Source organism: Etheostoma spectabile, unplaced genomic scaffold (assembly GCF_008692095.1).
Source record: "Etheostoma spectabile isolate EspeVRDwgs_2016 unplaced genomic scaffold, UIUC_Espe_1.0 scaffold00001009, whole genome shotgun sequence".
Taxonomy (NCBI): domain Eukaryota; kingdom Metazoa; phylum Chordata; class Actinopteri; order Perciformes; family Percidae; genus Etheostoma; species Etheostoma spectabile.
In genome coordinates this window covers 15,667-33,174 of record NW_022602677.1, presented here as the reverse complement: position 1 = coordinate 33,174, position 17,508 = coordinate 15,667, and the positions used below count along the sequence as shown (strand labels likewise).

At 40.7% G+C, this 17,508-nt stretch overlaps 3 protein-coding genes across 3 annotated transcripts; all 3 read left to right on the top strand.

Moving 5' to 3' along the window:
- The first annotated feature begins 716 nt into the window (after positions 1-716).
- On the top strand, positions 717-8,827 carry LOC116674779 (peroxisome proliferator-activated receptor delta). Its single transcript, XM_032507038.1, has 8 exons — positions 717-1,115; positions 2,892-3,287; positions 3,391-3,542; positions 3,659-3,797; positions 4,312-4,514; positions 4,829-5,035; positions 5,137-5,380; positions 6,784-8,827. Exons 2-8 carry the CDS (start codon positions 2,951-2,953, stop codon positions 7,029-7,031), a joined length of 1,530 nt encoding a protein of 509 aa, XP_032362929.1. The 5' UTR covers positions 717-1,115; positions 2,892-2,950; the 3' UTR covers positions 7,032-8,827.
- Positions 8,828-8,874: 47 nt separating this feature from the next.
- Positions 8,875-13,223, top strand: LOC116674782 (probable E3 ubiquitin-protein ligase makorin-2). Its single transcript, XM_032507041.1, has 8 exons — positions 8,875-9,143; positions 9,953-10,081; positions 10,187-10,419; positions 10,494-10,576; positions 10,669-10,922; positions 11,008-11,115; positions 12,168-12,267; positions 12,370-13,223. The coding sequence occupies exons 1-8, from the start codon at positions 9,079-9,081 to the stop codon at positions 12,508-12,510; spliced, it is 1,113 nt and encodes a 370-aa protein (XP_032362932.1). The 5' UTR covers positions 8,875-9,078; the 3' UTR covers positions 12,511-13,223.
- Positions 13,224-13,386: 163 nt separating this feature from the next.
- On the top strand, positions 13,387-17,345 carry LOC116674780 (Fanconi anemia group E protein-like). The gene is given in 11 exon segments (XM_032507039.1): positions 13,387-13,708; positions 14,321-14,906; positions 15,137-15,181; positions 15,277-15,333; positions 15,661-15,804; positions 15,880-15,988; positions 15,991-16,002; positions 16,217-16,292; positions 16,411-16,477; positions 16,581-16,706; positions 16,801-17,345. Coding segments are annotated over 11 exon segments (1,527 nt in total). The 5' UTR covers positions 13,387-13,499; the 3' UTR covers positions 16,897-17,345.
- Positions 17,346-17,508: the final 163 nt, after the last annotated feature.

The window sequence follows — 17,508 nt, the reverse complement described above, 5'->3', positions numbered from 1 at the left end:
ATAAAATGTCAATGTCTACGTACTTATAGCCTTATAGTTGTATCCATCTGTGTTAACAGAAGTTGTTTTGTGGTCTATTTTTTATTGCGATACTGATTACAGCTGTATTTTAGACATAAATATTAACTATACATACAAAATAAATAGTTACAGTACAGTAATGAAAACTTTTATTTATAGGCAATATTTAATTTATATATAAACGCTTTAGTACAATGTTATCATAACTGAGCAACATATACAAAACCCAAGTTTAATAAATCATAGTTATTTCTTTATGGTTAATATTTTAAAAGTACTGACTGCCAAGCAAGTTTTAAATAACTGTTGTTTCTACTATGTTATGTCATGCAGTCAACTCTCTCTCTCTCTCTCTCTCTCTCTCTCTCTCTCTCTCTCTCTCTCTATATATATATATATTATATATATATATATATATATATATAATATAAAGGTTTATTTAATTAGACCAAAATCACAAATTTTCCCCAAAGGGGTATTTCTGCAGATATGATCAAAGCCACCTAAATCTTTTTAGCATCAGTGCAGATCCCAAAGAAATGCCCCATGTTGCAGACTACAGAAACAACAAGAGACCTTGACAGCATGAGAAAGTCGTTTGCTGGATTCAGCCTGGTGTGTGTCCGCGCGCGTGCGTGTGTGTGCGCACGTGCGTGTGCGTGCGTGTGCGCGCGTGCGCGTGCGTGTGCGTGTGTCCTGGCATGTGACGACGATGGAGGAGGAGGAGAGCAAAGCAAAGCAAAGCTAGGAACAACAAGAAGAGAGCCGGGGAGGGATTAGCAGTTCACTATGCTTATCTGCATGTGATATGTTAGCGACCGAATGGGTCCAAACTGTTTTTCTTTTCTCTTGAGCTCAGCGATTTGTCAGCTACATGAAAGCCTAAATCACCTAAAGTTTATGTTGGCAGCAGCAGCATGACGTGAGCCCCTGCTGCTAGCTAGCTAACTCTTGCTGGTGACTTCTAACAACTTGTCAACAGCCGATCGATACTGGACAGGACTTGGGACTGTTTTCGCTACATGTTTGTTTTTGCCTGTTGGTAATTTCTCGTAGCGTAAAGATCTTCTGAACCAGCAGCACTATTGGGAAAGGTAAGCTAACTTGGCAAGACAGCTAACGTTATTTAAAGGCACACTCGGGAATGTGGGTCAGCCACGCTAACAGCTAGTGGTATTCAGCATTCAAGGTTAGTTGCTAACTAGCTAGCTAAGTTAGCTAGCTGTGCCGACTCTCTTCGACGGCCGACTAATATTGTTTCACTTTGAGTAAAAAAGGGTTTGACGGTAGCCATGCTCATTATTTAGCCGTCGTTTCATCTCTCAAATGATTGTATCCAGTCACAGTCCTGTCAGTGACCTACACAATTCACTGTAATGTGGCAGATATTTCCGAGAACCAGTGTGACAGGTTGTTTGCTGGAAGACAAGCCTCAACAGTCCCAATCTGAGGTGTTGTGTTACGTAAACGTTATGAAAACAAAGTTTGTACTTTGTCCCGCTTTATGCCATCATTTAATGACAACGTTCATGCGGAAAACATTAATACATCTGTAATAAGTAGATTCTGTGGATGTCAGGGCACAGCTACATACATGGACGGATTAATCCACTAGGGGGCTGGGGGCAAATATTTAACCCCCACCCCCAAAGCCCTCTTCCCTACCTCCCTCCACCAGCGAACAACACTGCTCAGTGTGTACATAGTGCATGCACCCTGTGCCCTTAAAGCACCCACCAAGTACGCTGTGCACCCTACCATGAAACTGACGCAAACAATAATACAGATGTCTCCCAGCTCCAATAGAGACAAAGTTTACTTTTTGAGATAGTAGAGAGCAGGCTGGAATGTTTAGGACACTTTAATGTCCGTCCAAAAGCCCATATTTGTGTCCAGGCCTGCGTTTTTTTTTCTCATAGAAATTAATTATAAGGGGTTCCTTTAAATGTGTGTTTTGCTAATCGGTGGACTGCTTTGTCAGTATTGCAATTGCGCTGTAATTTTTGGTAGTGGAGGGAATGATAATGTTTACATAATCTTTCACATTTTCATTGAAAAACATATTTAAATGATTATGGTGTGATATTTGTGTGGATTTGTAACAAACAAATGTTTTCTTAAGTCTGTAGAACACGATTTGTAGGCCAGGACAGGGTGAATGGGCACTGCAAGAAATTAGCCACATTGTGATTTAGATAAAATTTTGAATAATTGTTCAGCTCTATTCTCAAGTATTCTTTCCAAAAAAAGTATGTATGATAGGGGATTTTATGCATATCACCCACCTCTATTGAAGTGTTGCACATTTATCTATATACACAATTGATGTGTAAATGGTCTGAGGCCCCTTCTTGTTTGTTTCACCTGCCTAGTGGGTAATCCAGGCATGCCTACACAGTGTGTGTGTATATCATGGCGTAAGCCTATTACTATCAGAGACATTCCCTGGCTGCTCAAACACAGCCAGTAGTAATAAAAACTGACTAGGGAAACAACACCTAAATAAACACACTGTCAAAGATTAGTAAATACACTCGTTTCAGTTATAGGTGATACGCTTAAGACCTAAAGCAAAATAGCACTATATATGCATTTCTGCTAAGAGGAAAAACAGTCATATAGGGGAGCATTTTGGCTCTGCAACGTGTTATGACAAGCTTACCTCTCAGTTTGGCTAGTGAGTGGTCACTGGAATTGTGGTCTGTTAACCACTCACATGCTGGATAGCAAGGTAGATGATATGTGGACTTTTGAGGCCAGTTAACAGGGATGTGGTGGTCATTCTTGGTCTGCATGTAATTTACATGTTAAGTATACAATGTTCATTTTAATATTGCCTGTTTAAAAGAAAATGTTACATTCTTCAATAGCGGAACTATGATGACAATGTGACAGAAGGGGAGCCGCTGAGTCAGCTTAAATAGGAACCATGGAAGGTACAGAGCAGCACGACAGGGTGAACGGCCACTGCAAGCCCAAATCACCCCAGGACAAGGCTGATGTCAGGTGGACGTCTCCTAAAGGAGAGTCTGGAGGTTCAGACAGCTGTGGAGGGTCTAGTGTGTTGGAGCTGACAGACCTGCAAGAGTTAAAGGCCAGGGAAGGTGATGATGATGATGATGAGGAGGACCAGGAGAAGAGGAAGGAGGTAGTTCCACCCTCCAAAGGCCTAAAAGTAGACCAGAAGAAAAAAGAGAAAGAGAGTCTGGATCAGAAGGAGAACAATTGCAGCAAGCAAAACAACAGTGCAGCATCCAGCTATACAGGTAAGATTTGTATCACAAAATCCCAAGACTTGCTTCCTGGAAAGTCATTGGAAATGGTGCATGACATAAATGAAAGAGCAATAAAACTCTATTTTTTATGCAGACCTGTCGCATACCTCTTCGCCCTCGCTGTCCGAACAGCTGCGTCTTGGCCGAGAAGACGGCACAGGGGCTGGGATCAGCGTAGAGTGTAAAGTCTGCGGGGACAAGGCCTCTGGCTTTCACTATGGCGTGCATGCCTGTGAGGGTTGCAAGGTAATACAGTGTGTTTATCACAGCTGGATAGCTATGTCAGATTACAAAGTTTGATAACAGCAGTTTTGTGCTGTCTGATTTGAAATTTTGAACCAATTGCAATGTTTCTCACTCAGGGATTTTTTAGGCGAACTGTGCGGATGAAACTGGAATATGATCGCTGTGAGCGGTCCTGCAAGATTCAGAAGAAGAATCGTAACAAGTGCCAATATTGTCGCTTCCAGAAGTGCCTGTCTTTGGGAATGTCCCATGATGGTGAGAGGGGGAAATATTTTAGCAAATGAACTCCATATATTAGGCCATATTATTTAAAATAATTAAACTAAATTCTTTTTACAAATCCAAGACTTCCATGGAAATGAATTAACTGAGAAGGGTCAAGTTGGGGTGGCAGTAGCTCAGTCTGTAGGGAGTTGGGTCGGGACAATCCCTGTACGGACCAAAGTATGGTGATGGACTGGTAGCTGGAGAGATGCCAGTTCATCTCCTGGGCACTGCCAAGGGGCTCTTGAGCAAGGCACCAAACCCCCAACTGCTCGGGGCACCTTTCCATGGGGAGCCCCCTCAATCTGACATCTCTCCATTAGGGCATGTATAGGTACTGAGCATGTGTGTGTAATTCAGGCCTAGAGTGTAATAACAGTATAAATTGTATTTTCCCCTTGCTAGACTAATAAAGTATACATGATTATTATTATTAAGCTTAAAATAATTGTATTTACTTTGTGTGTGTGTGTGTGTGTGTGTGTGTGTGTGTGTGTGTGTGTAGCAATCCGATATGGACGTATGCCTGAGGCGGAGAGGAAGAAGCTGGTGGCAGGCCTGCTTGCTGAAGAAGTGGATCTCAGCAAACCAGGCGGATCAGACCTGAAGACTTTGGCCAAACAAGTTAACACAGCCTACCTGAAGAACTTCAGTATGACCAAGAAGAGGTCCCGCAGCATCTTGTCGGGCAAAACCAGCAGCACCTCAGTACGTTTTAGTCTTAGAACAGCTCAGTCCTGGTTTCACAGATATTTTATATATTATATGGAAAAATATAAGTAACACATGGTCATCATCAATGGGACACAGGCATATAATCAGTCTAACTATTTCTGTTTTAAAGCCTAGTCTGGTAATATATAAGATTACCACAAAGTAGTTGTTAATATATAACCCAGTCTTGTGTTTTAGGCTAATCCTCAACACCTTACCTGTCAAAAATGTTATCCCTTGTATTTTCTAAGTCTTTGGAAGGTACAGATTGGTTGTTTATGAGAAATTGATTTTTGTTCTCATTTTAGCCGTTTGTGATTTACGATATGGACACACTCTGGGAGGCAGAAAGTGGTTTGGTATGGAGCCAGTTAGTTCCAGGTGCGCCCCTGACCAAAGAGATTGGGGTCCATGTGTTCTACCGCTGCCAATGCACCACGGTGGAGACTGTGCGAGAGCTCACCGAGTTTGCCAAGAGCATTCCAGGGTTTGTGGACCTCTACCTTAATGACCAAGTGAGTCACTTTCTACTCCGTGTGCTACACAGTAAGATGATTTGTGTGATATTTGTATTATTTTAGGCACTAATGTACAATTATCTGTGTGCTCTCTGCAGGTGACTTTACTGAAGTATGGTGTGCACGAGGCTATTTTTGCCATGCTTCCCTCTCTCATGAACAAAGATGGACTGTTGGTGGCCAACGGAAAAGGCTTTGTGACCAGGGAGTTCCTTCGCAGCTTAAGAAAGCCCTTCAGTGAGATCATGGAGCCCAAGTTTGAGTTTGCTGTCAAGTTTAATGCTCTGGAGCTGGATGATAGCGACCTGGCCCTGTTTGTTGCTGCCATTATTCTCTGTGGGGGTGAGACTGAAGGATTTTCTAGTAAAGTATGAATAATGTCATATTTGCTTGTTGTCAGGTTCAGTGCATCTGCAAGTCATAATTAAATGGCCGTGCAAGGTCTAAACAGATCTTCCATTTTACAAAAGTCCTAAATATTTTCTCAGTAACGTCAGTCATAAAATGTTAGTATAAAAGTATCCAATGCAGGCTATTGGGACACAAAAGTGTGAATGTGCATGCAGGAGGGTGTTCATTTTTGTAGAGTTCAACTCATTGTGTAGCTGTTTGACTCATTCATTGTCAATGTTAAAGACATTAACTTTAATTAATTAATTATTTTTAAATTGGTTAGTCCATCCATCCTTTTTTACTGCTTATGCTGGGTTGGGTCCAGAGGCCTGTACTACAAAACAATATCAACATGTCCTGGATTTATTTCAGTTACCAACAACAACCGTGGCCCCTCATGAACTGTGTTCCATCAACCCAGGGTTTCCCAATCCAGCGACATTTACAAGAGATGCATATTTTACATAACAAGTGCAAACTACATTTCTACTTAAATATGAAGAACACAGACGCGCATTACAGTCGCTGCTTCCTAAAACCGGAAGAAAAGCTGGCAAAAAAATAGCCTATTATTTCAGTTGCAACCCTGGCAGTAGTAAGCGACTGTGAGCACAAATAAAAAAAATTAAATTAAAAAAAACATAATTCAAACCGATGTGCAACACAACTCTGAAGAAGCAAACAAATACTTAATTCAGTCCACGGAATTTTTTTTAATCTTTCATAAAAATACCCATAGGGGAATGTTAACGGGGTTGTTGGCCTCTAAATGTTTTAACTTTTATAAGCACACCTCTCTCTCTCCACGCACCAATCTTCACCGGATCTTCTAAGAACAGTAACGCCGTTATCAATCAAGTATTGATTGGTCAGTAGGCGGTGCTTTTACACTGGGTGATCTCTAATCTCCACCCTAACATGCAGGTTAAGTGTTCAGCGTAAGTTACCACAGCGATTTAACCCGGTAACAAGTGACCCACCGTCGTGATACACTAAACCCTGGGTTGAACCAGAAGTTACCTTGTTAACGCCAAAAATTGCTTTATAGTACAGGTCCGTGGTTGACCTAATTCAATTTGTCATTGTGTTTCACACATCCACCAGTTAGTGAATAAATCAGTGCAAGACAGAAGACTTTAAAATTATAACCTCATAAATTAAATTAAATTGTTTAACAGCTGAGTAGTTCTTGTATCATTAGAAATGAGTGTTATATAATTCTACTATTGAACAAAACTGATCAGTATGATTGGGAAGAATTTGTTGCATTCCATGTGAAATGTGTCGTGGTGAACCCTGCAGAAACCCTTTATGTTTGCTCAGCATATATTGTGACTTTCTTGTTTTCCCAGATCGTCCTGGACTGATGAACGTGAAGCAGGTGGAGCAGAGTCAGGACAACATCCTCCAGGCCCTGGACCTCCACCTACAGGCAAACCACTCTGACTCAGCCTACCTCTTCCCCAAGCTGCTGCAGAAGATGGCCGACCTCCGTCAGCTAGTTACTGAGAACGTTCAGCTTGTCCAAAAGATCAAAAAGACGGAGTCGGAGACTTCGCTCCACCCTCTACTACAGGAGATCTACAAAGACATGTATTAGAATTCTCCAGCACAGACTGCTTTAGCAATACTGTTACAGACTGAATTTACATTGATGAAACTACACTGCATTCAATACAAGCACTGTTCCAAGTATGGGCATGGATCTTAGCGTGCAGGTGAGACAAAGGCACGTGGTAGGGCTAACACAATCAGCAAAGTCTTCTCAATGTCAGCATTACCCTCGGCACAATAATGTGTGTGTGTGTTATGTGTGTTTGTGATGAGCATCTGGAATCATTTGCTGCAAGTCCTAGTTTCCCACAACGGTCACTTAACAGAGAGAATGATTTGTTTTCTCACCAAGGCTGCTCCTGTTACATTCTATCAGCAAAGCTGACCTCAGAACAGCGTCTAGAGAAAAAAGCTTCTCCTCACTCACCTCGACTCTGTGTTTGTCTGTGAAGGGAAAGCATTTCCTGTTCTTACACCAATGGCATTGTTGAAATAGAAAAGAGACATAAAGTTTGTACTGTGCAAGAGTTTCATTAGATGCCAATGTCTTTGGTAGAGTGATTGTTCTCAGACTTTTGGTAAAGCTGAAGATGCACAAATTGACTTTTATTTACATCATCATCATCATCATCATCATCAGCAGCAGCAGCAGCAATGACTGCTACTCTGCCATTTGGTTAATAAAACACAAACTGGGCTGGCTCCAGCATTGTAGAGCTCTCTTAACATAGCTGTCTGTGCAATACCGTTTCCATTTTTCAATAAATGCGGAGATTTCAAGATATATAGGTTTTGTCTTAAAGCCATCTACCCAAGTGGTAACTAATGGACTATGCTGCACAGATTTTGTCCCTAAACTGACACTATAAACACATTACCCATTGAAGTACAAGGGACAGCATGTTATTTTTCTCTTTTTTTGACATGCAAATGATCATGAATTTGCCATTTTAGTTTTTTTTCTTAGTTTATTCTTTGTAATTATGTTACTAATTATTTGTTTTTGTTGATTGTATATGTAAGGCAAAACATGAATTATCTCGTTTTATGTGTTATTCTGTATGTGTCCTTTCATATTACATGCGGGCTAGTTTAGGTTGTACCAAATATATTGTCAAGCATGCTAACAAACGTTTCCTTGATGAGGAATTTGGCAGCAAACTATCTACCACAATGTCATTATTGGGAAAATTGATGATTAGAAATCAACATCCAGCATCTGGTATCGTAAATCGCTCCTGTATTCACGCAAGATATAGCCACAGTCCTAGATTACCACCCTTTCTGTGTACAGTCAGATTTGGCGTGTAAGGAGAGACACAAAGTGTAAAATCTATACAATACTGTAGCCAGGATTCATAACTTTCAAAATGTTTTCCTTCCCCTCATATTCTGTAGGACCTCTTTTTTTCACTGAACTTTGTTTGAATGGACTTCAGTATTTCAGCACTGGTGCACACAGTCCACCTTCAGAAATCTTCCTTTGTTCTCTTAATCTGTCTCCTGATCCCTATCTACCTCTAATGTATGATCTGTGACATTGTCCACTGTCTCATCTGATCTCTGACATTTTTTTCCTTTGCCTTAATTCCTGCTATTGGTACATGTTGCAAATTTGATATTATTGGCTGATGTGCGTTGTGCCAACAAAACGAGAAAGTACACCAAAAAGTTGATGTAAGCTACCTCTATGACCGTCTCAAGTGATGAATTGACATATTTGTTCACAAAAACGTGTTAAGACTTGAAATAATTTCTTCTTTATAGTCACATGTAACCTATCTGCAGATCTAGCTAGTTTAATAACATCACACCTATAAACTTTATTAGAAATATTAAAAATGATTTTCTCATTTTTTGATGATACAGATATGTCACATAACAGTTGCAGTTTATCAACTGTTTTCAGTTGAAAGTACTACCTGGTCCTGGTATGATGACCATAACCAATCAAACTGTGGGGGAGTTTAGACGAATGGATGAATGGGAATTTGGAATACGTCATTTACTAACGTCAACGTCACGCTCGTTGCTAAGTTGATTGGTAAGAGGAACCGGCTGACAACTATTTAGCTAGCTAGATAGAGAGTGAGATGGAGGGGTTTTGGCGGCATGCTCAAAACACACAGAGGATGGACCGTAGTGGAAGTATCTGTAGGTAAGCGGAGTTTGGTTGTATTAGAAAGCTATTAAAGTGAACATGTTGTGGGAAAGCAGTTGATCCTGTAAGAAGAAACGTTCATGTAGCTAGTTTACTAATTTGCCCGTTAGTGCCACCGATAATCTGTGCTACTTTTAAAAGCGGTCGTGCTGCATTATTTGAATGATTCACTTACCTAAGAGTAATTTAGTTCTAGCTAAGGAAAATGAGACAAAGTTGCATTTTGATTTATGTTTAAAACCTGGGTAACGTTTGCCATGTGACTCAGGGAAGGATTTACGTTAGTTAGCTAGCTGACGTGGGCTAACGTTAAAGCGTAAAAATATGAGCCGAAACTGTTAACCGTTAACGTTATTTTCATTTAACGCTAGATATTGGGCAACCATATACACTCACTCACTCACTCACTCACTCACTCACTCATAGCTACCATAACTAAGTTGAGTGGTGACAAACTTTTTGCAACAGATGGATTTCCGGCACCACGTAAACACAAAGGGGGGGGGGGGGTTCGGGTTAACAAGTTGTGTCCTTACGTCCCCACATGTCATTGCTAGATCCATAAACCATGGTCATAGTACACGAATATTCAATTGGGGTTATTTTGACAGATTGTCAAACAAAATTAAGACTCGACAAAATTAAGAGTCGTGACAGATCTGGGATTTAGGACTAGAAACCAAACATTTTGACCTAACCCCAGGTTTTTTATAAAAATAAAGTCTCACACTTTGAATATTATGTCTTAATATTAGGGCTAGCTATTTATGCTGCTGCTATTCAGTCACTTTGCTTTTTCCTTACAGGCGTTTTATAAATGGCTCTTGCAGATTTGGTCCGAGGTGTAATTATCGACATGAATGGCCAGCTTTACAGTCATCCCAGATATGTAGGTACTTTCAGAAAGGTGGATGCTGGTATGGTGATCGCTGTAGGTAAGGTTCCCCCCCCCCCCTTTCATTTTATCCCTCAGTTGTACGGAAAGTGGATGTCATGCACCCAGATTACCATAGCTTATAAAATATATTTTTCACCACTAGGTATCTTCATGTCCTTCAACCTGAAGTGTCAGCCGGTAGAAGAGGTTCAGTGCCAACGGTTTCCTCCACCGGTGTGGTTTATGCTCTGCCTGACAGAAGGGGCTCAGAGCCTGCTTTTCTGCAGGCACAGGTGACCTCTACGCAGGAATGCAGCAGATCACAATTGGCGGATAATAACTCAAATCCTCACATTGGGCGCCTGGCAACAGAGATTACTGAGGAACAATCACTAGGTATTGGGTTTTTTCATGGGTGACGATGAATCTGGTCAACGTTTCTTTATACTTGACTGACTTTGCCTATACAGATATGGACACTGCCCGCACTGCTTCTTGGGAGTTGGTCCAGAGCTCAGAAGTTGCTCAAGCATGTGATGGAAGAAATCAGCAGGTTAGCTTCAATTTGAAGTGATCTTTTCACAGGGCGTATTGGTGAGTTGAACCCAGTACAGGTTAAACTGACAATGCAGTGTCTGTGTTCAGGAGATTTCTTCCAGCGAGACGACAGAGGATGGTGGTGCTGCGGCGGCCTCTAGTACCCAGGGGAATGAAGAGGAAATGGAGTCCTTCCTCCAGAGTAAAAATGTGACCTGTGGCATCTGCATGGACAAGGTGTATGAAAAGATGGATCCAAGAAACCACATTTTTGGAATTTTGCCAAACTGCAATCACGCCTTCTGTTTACAATGCATCATGACTTGGAGGAAGACAAAAGACCTCGGGCCGGATGTTGTAAAGTAGGTTCCATTAATATTTGACTGCATCTGACGACGCGTGTAACGAAATTTGACTTGACGTCAGTGTTAAATGATTATTCCTCAGGAGCTGCCCACAGTGCCGAGTGAGGTCGGCCTTTTATGTACCTAACAGACACTGGGTTGAAGGACCAGCAAAGGAAAGCCTAATTGCTGCCTTCAAAGAGAAATTCAGGTAACTTTGTGGGACATGCCCCTCCAGGTTGACTTCTCAGCTCTCGCCCATCCATCCACTGCCTTTGTTTTTTTTGTTTTTTTTTTAAATAAACTGTTCTTTCTTTGCCTGACATGCTGTAGTTACATTCAAGTTGAGCAATGAAACTTGGTTGTGATCATTGAAAACTTCCAAAGGCCTAAATAATTGCCTGTAATATGTTAGTAAATCACCTCAGCACCTTTTTTTTTTTTTTTATATATATATATATATATATATATATATATATATAAAAAAGCCACCAAATAAGTCTAAGGGTTGCAGAAATAAAATATGGTCCAAAATAAGTTGACAAATGTCTGGCTGAATCCAGCCAGACATACTGAAACAGCCTTTCTCCTACTGTCCACAATGGGGAGGGTTTATGTCATGATTTTGTCTCAACATGTTTTTAACAGGAAATGCATGAAATTATGGAGATATGAAACATGTAGTCTATAGTGACATTTTATTCACGGGCTAGTTCAGGATGTCCCTCACCCTCCTTGTTCTTTGTTTGCATTCTAAAATCTGATAGATTTGGGGAACCTCCTCTGAGCTAGAACTGACAATCACCCATTTCTTTTTCGAAAATTCTCATTGGACACTTGACAGCCATTTTAATTCCAGAGCTTGCCTTCCTGCGTGCACACGTTCCACCAAAACAAATTCCTTCCCGAGGCTATTTTACAGAAACAACAGTGCTGCATCAGGCTCTTGGTGTCGCTCAAGACAGTTATTGGTTTAAAGAAATGTAACTTGAGCACTACATTCCACAGGGTGCGCTAGACTTACCCTGATGGCTTGGATATACTGTCAGCTACAACTGTCTAATATGAATACTAAAGGTCCTACTATTGTACTAATGACAAATGGGGATCCATTTAATTTTTTTTTATTCTAAAGTTCCATAGTTGTAGCCTTGTTTCCATGCAGTTTTGCCTATAAGCGTTATGTCAAAATGGAAATCTTGTTGAGAAATGAAATCGCTGATGAAATCCCCCTCCTGTTCTGTGTTGTCTCTCTGATTCCAGTAAGAGAAGATGCAGTTACTATACCAGATACAGATGCTGCCCTTTCAAAACGGAGTGTCTTTATCGCCATGACAAACATGCACGTCACAGGTCATTTCCGGTAAATATAATCCCTGTTATATGCTATCAGGTTTCCTTGCCATAGGTATGCATGGTATAATGTGTTTACCTTCCCCTTGCATTTGTTTTTTTCGCTCAACAGGATGATACAGAAGACGACTACGATGGTGTAGATCTGCTTAATCTTTTCATAGCCATGACCCTTATCGGTGACGACGACGATGATGATGAGGACGACGACTTTGGCTTTCCTTTTTATCTATCTGAGGAGTATGGTTTCTGAGCTTTTTCGGTGACTGGATCCACAAAATTGGGGTCCTGATTAAATTGGCCCAAGAACACATGGCTGTGTTTTGACCCTTCTGTCGATATGGAAACCACTTCATCAGCAGCTGTGATCAAGATCCGGGATGTCAACCATGGACGGCCCAGTGTGTTGGGGTTTTAAATTAGTCCGACTACAGCTGGTGATTTTACTGACCTAGCACTCTTTCAACCAGAGAGGAACTAACTTGTGAAATCACCTGCTACAGTCTGTTTGGAATTGAGGACGTGTACACTCGGCTCTCTGCGGCACAATGTTTGTTGCTCCAGTTCTATGTAAGCATCCCAGATGTAATGCGTCTTTACTCTGTCTAATCTTGTGGTTAATCTGTGGCTATCTAGTTTGGGATTTATTTCACTCCAGTGGCCATAGTTCTTTGAACATGATTGTTAATTTTCCCTTTACCTATGATTAATGGGAGTGCTCATTCTGACTTCTGAGCAATTTGCACCATTTTGATATTTTAAAGTGTTTTGTGGATGGTAGTTTTAATTGTCGATAGATGAAAAGTATGCTTTACCCTTCTTGTTAATGTCTACTGATACCTGCCTAAAGTGATGTTATGAGACCCTTTTTCTAGTTTGGGCAAGAATATGGACTGTATAAGATTTTATTTCTTTTTAAACGAGTTGTACTTGTACACAGAAAATAAAACATTGCTTCACACTCTCTCACTGAAACTGCGTGTCTTGCTTTTCTCTAACATTTTTAGTTAGATTTTGTCAAATTTAATTTTTAGAAGCTAGAATCTATTAATTCGGAGTTCTACTTTGTGTACATGGTTTTACCACTAGGTGGAGGTGTCATTCAGAAACTTGGTGAATGAAATAATACTTGCGAAGAAGAAATGTCAACAAAACTGGCGGGGTGGCCCGTTCTCTTAATAGATCCGTGGCGTGGCAACAGGCAAACTCTCCGAGACAGTTAAAGAAACTTCATCCGATAGCATGGACCCAGGTTTGTTTCTGAGTCGGTTTGACGGGCAGTCGAAGCTGCTGGTTCGGTCGCTTTGTGGAACCTCCGGTGCCCTCAGAGCCCTGGACGTCTTCCGCAGGCAGCAGCGAGCAAACCCTGAACGGTCACTGTCTAACCTCATGGAAACCCTGTGTCAAGACGAAATAACCTGTCTAGATACTAAAGCCCAGCCACTAACGGTGTAAGTTTCCGTAAAATTAAACTTAATTTAAATCTTTCAATTTTTTTTTTTTTAGATAAATTAGTACGACTCAATGGAGAGGGGATTGTTTTAAGGGAGACTGAAGTTTCTTTCTGCCAGACTTTACCCTGAAAACGTCAACGCCAGGACATTGATGTTGCTATAGAAACCGTGTAGGCACCTTGGCTGTACAGTTTGTCATTAATTTAACCATGGAATTCTATTGCTAGACAACAGCCTGTTCCCTTAACCTCGTGCCATTCGCATACACTGCATCAGGAAATCAACTTGGGTTCATTTAGAATGTTTGTTTACAACTGTTAAAAGTTCTATATACATTTCACATAGCGTGAATGTCTTAAATAAAATCGTGATGCCGTTGTGGCATGCCAAATATTTGTACTTTCCATGTTCAACTACTCTCTGCATTTCAGAGAAAAATATGGTTTTTACTTAACATTTTATGTAACGACTCAACTTAAGTATGAAATGATAATCTTCAACAATGCACCAGATAGGTGCTAGATTAAGTCAATAAATGACAACCTCAGACAAACTGGACATCTACCATAATATGCCTACTCTACCATTTTATTTCTTCAACTATTCTAGTAAACCCCTGGTGTGCCTGTTTCCAGCATTATTCAAGCAAAACCTGCTGTCCTTCATCTATCTGGTCCAACCGGTTCTCCCGCGGGCCACTGTCCTCCATCTTCTGAAATGCCTCAGCCAGGACTTTAATCCAAGCCCCTGGGTCACTGCTCTGGTTAGACAGCTGGAAAGAAACCTGGGGACACACAATGAAGAGCCTCTGTATACTCCACTGTGCAGCCAGAGTCTCAAGGAGCTTTCACAGCGTTTGGTTGGTTCTGGTGAGACTGAAGGATGGGCCAAGTGCTTCAGCGGTCAACCAGTAAAATCTGAATCTCAGAGTGCATCTTGTTTATCAGAGCTGGGTACACAACGGAAAAGAAAGGGCAGCTTTGTCACTCTGGACTCGGATGGTGAGGAAACAGGACAGCAGAGTAAACGGATAAAGATGGATCTCTGTGGTATTGAATGGCTCGATGCTGAAGAACAGAGCGCAAAAGCAGAGGCATCCGGAAGATTAGGAAGTGATGCTCCAGCGGAAACTCCTGCTCAAGAACTGCAGCCAGCAGCAGACTTTTCATGTGATGCCCTGCCTGAACATATAAAGGTAGGGACACTGGGGTAGGACAGGCTTTATCTGTCCTGTCTACACTGAAATGTATAATCAATTGACCAATTTGATTTCTTTCCAAATTTTCAAATGATTGGAGACCCTGAAAGCGAGTTAACACACGGATTAAATGAGGTGTACTAACAGGCCATTATATTTACTTGTATCACACAGTTTACAGTTAGAGTTAAAATAACAAAACTTGGTCTGTTTTTGTGTTTATATAGGTCTCTATTCTTCAAATAAAAGAATTACTGGAAAGTCAGACAGAGGTAAGAAAAATGTCTTCTTTCTTCTAGCCAGCACAGTAAGCACAGACTGAGACTGACCTTTGTCATCACTATATTTTATGATTGTCTGTTTGCAGTGGGACCACAGCTCCATGGAGGTGTTCAAAGTGCTGAACGACTGTGACCCCGGCCAAGTATGTCCTCAACATAGTTTAGCTGACATTTTGTTAATAGTTTATCCCCGCAGTAACACTAGTTAAGTGTAAAATGCACTATATTTAAATGTGTTTGTAATAAAGTACAGATGTCACTGAATCTATAGCAGTTCTAATTTAAGAAATAAAATGGAGAAACAGACAGATTATTAATTATTATTGTAGATACCGCTGGTGAGTTTAGATTGTTGTGCTTTACTGCTGCACTGTACCCTATAGACCAGTCAGGGAGCTTTACTGAACCACTTATGTTATACATGTGCTTGCTGAAAGGACTAATCCCACATCTCTACCTCTCCTGTTTAGGTGGAGGTGTTATGCAACATGCTGAATTTCCCGGACCTACTGGAGCAGACTCTGCCTAAGCTGTGCAGCAGTATTTTGGGTCCCTCTCTTGACTTTAGCTACAGCACGGCAGCAACACTCATCAAGAGCCTCCTGCTGCAGAAGGTCCATCACTGAATATGCAAAGGATGCTGAATGTGTCATTGTGATTGATATTGACAGGATAATGTTTTGCTGCAGGTCCTGTTCCTGTCAGAACCGGCCTCCAGATGTCTAGTCACTGCAGCAATGTCACTGTGTAGCCGCTATCCCAGACCAATGTGCCACGTCCTGATCGGACCAGTTCTAGAGAAAAGAACATAGGTGAGGAATGGTGTGAGCTATGACTGAGCGCAGCAGTTTCTTATTAACATTTACTGTCGCGGGGGGGGGGGTCAGAGTTGCAGTGCAGCTGGCATGGATTCCCTGTCCTGGTCCAGTTACATAGAAAAGGATGCTTGAATGTTCCAACCTTGTTCCTCACCTCTTGGCCCCTACATCAATGAATCCTCTATTTTGTACTTTGCTTTGTCTTCAGGGAATCCACAGGCTGAGCTTCTGAACAGACTGATAGAAGGCTGCCTGGATTCCCATTACAAAGTGCTGGTGCTTCAGTAAGATACAACATTTAAATGATGTAACTACTGCTGAAATATGTCAAGAAACGCCAGATAATAGTGGACTTGTATGGTTATTAGTTGCTGATGCAGTCTTTTACCTCTTTTTCCCCAGAATGACATTCAAAATAGCGTGGAGTGAGGCCGTGCTCTCCATTATCCACAGCTTGCTAGACTCCAAGGTAAGGTAAATGTTTATTCATGGGGAAAGTCTTGCTTTGTCATTGTACTTTGTCATAATATTCACTGTTATTGAGATGCCTGTTTTATTTTTATTTTTTCCAGCCTGACTTGAGTGAAGAACTGTTTACACAGTTTACCGAACAGCTCGTCAGTAATGGTCCTCAATTCACGAAGTCTGTGAAGTTTGCAAAGATGATGCTAACAGTCCTCACCAAATACAGCAGTCATGTAAGTTTTTTACATTCGAATCATGTATAATGGCTGAACAGTGGATGAAATAGTATTTGTAATCTTTCTGCATGTGTAACAATCTGTTTTTCAGGTGACGGCTGCACACAAACACTCCCTGCATGGTTGCCTGATATTAAATGAGACCTTCCTGAAAAAGTCTCTTCAAGCTGCTTTAAAAAGAATCTGACCTAATATCTGTTAATAAAACGGTTTACATAAGTCATTGTGTACTTTTTGGCAATATTTTGACTTAAAAAAATGAAGCACCTCAAATATATTTACTTAAGTACTTTTCCTGAATACAATTTTGAGGTCCTCGAGTGTGTAATACTTCCATTTAATGCCCCTTAAACTTCTACTTCACTACTTTTATGAAGGAAATATTGAACTTTTTACCATACAATTACTGTATTTGATAGCTATAGTGACGAGATACAGATTTTACATACAAAATGTAATCCTTTGTAAAATGTGATCCATGGTTATATGTTATTCTGTTTATAGTGTATACAGTGATTAGAATTGTCTCCACCTTATACATCTTCAAAAGTTAAATCCTGCTTAAATTTTAAGGCATCTGTATTAAGTAATATATTCTTTGTAATAATACAACACTGACAAATGGCCTTCTGCTGCATGGATACTTTTCATTTTAATACTTAAAAAACATTTTTTTGATAATGCTTCTGCGTTGTTCTTTAAGAGTTAGAATTCAGGACTCTAAATTGTATGGAGTTTATTTAAATTGAGGGTTAGGGTTTTACTATTTTTTGAACATTTCTTTTCTTTAGAAAAAATA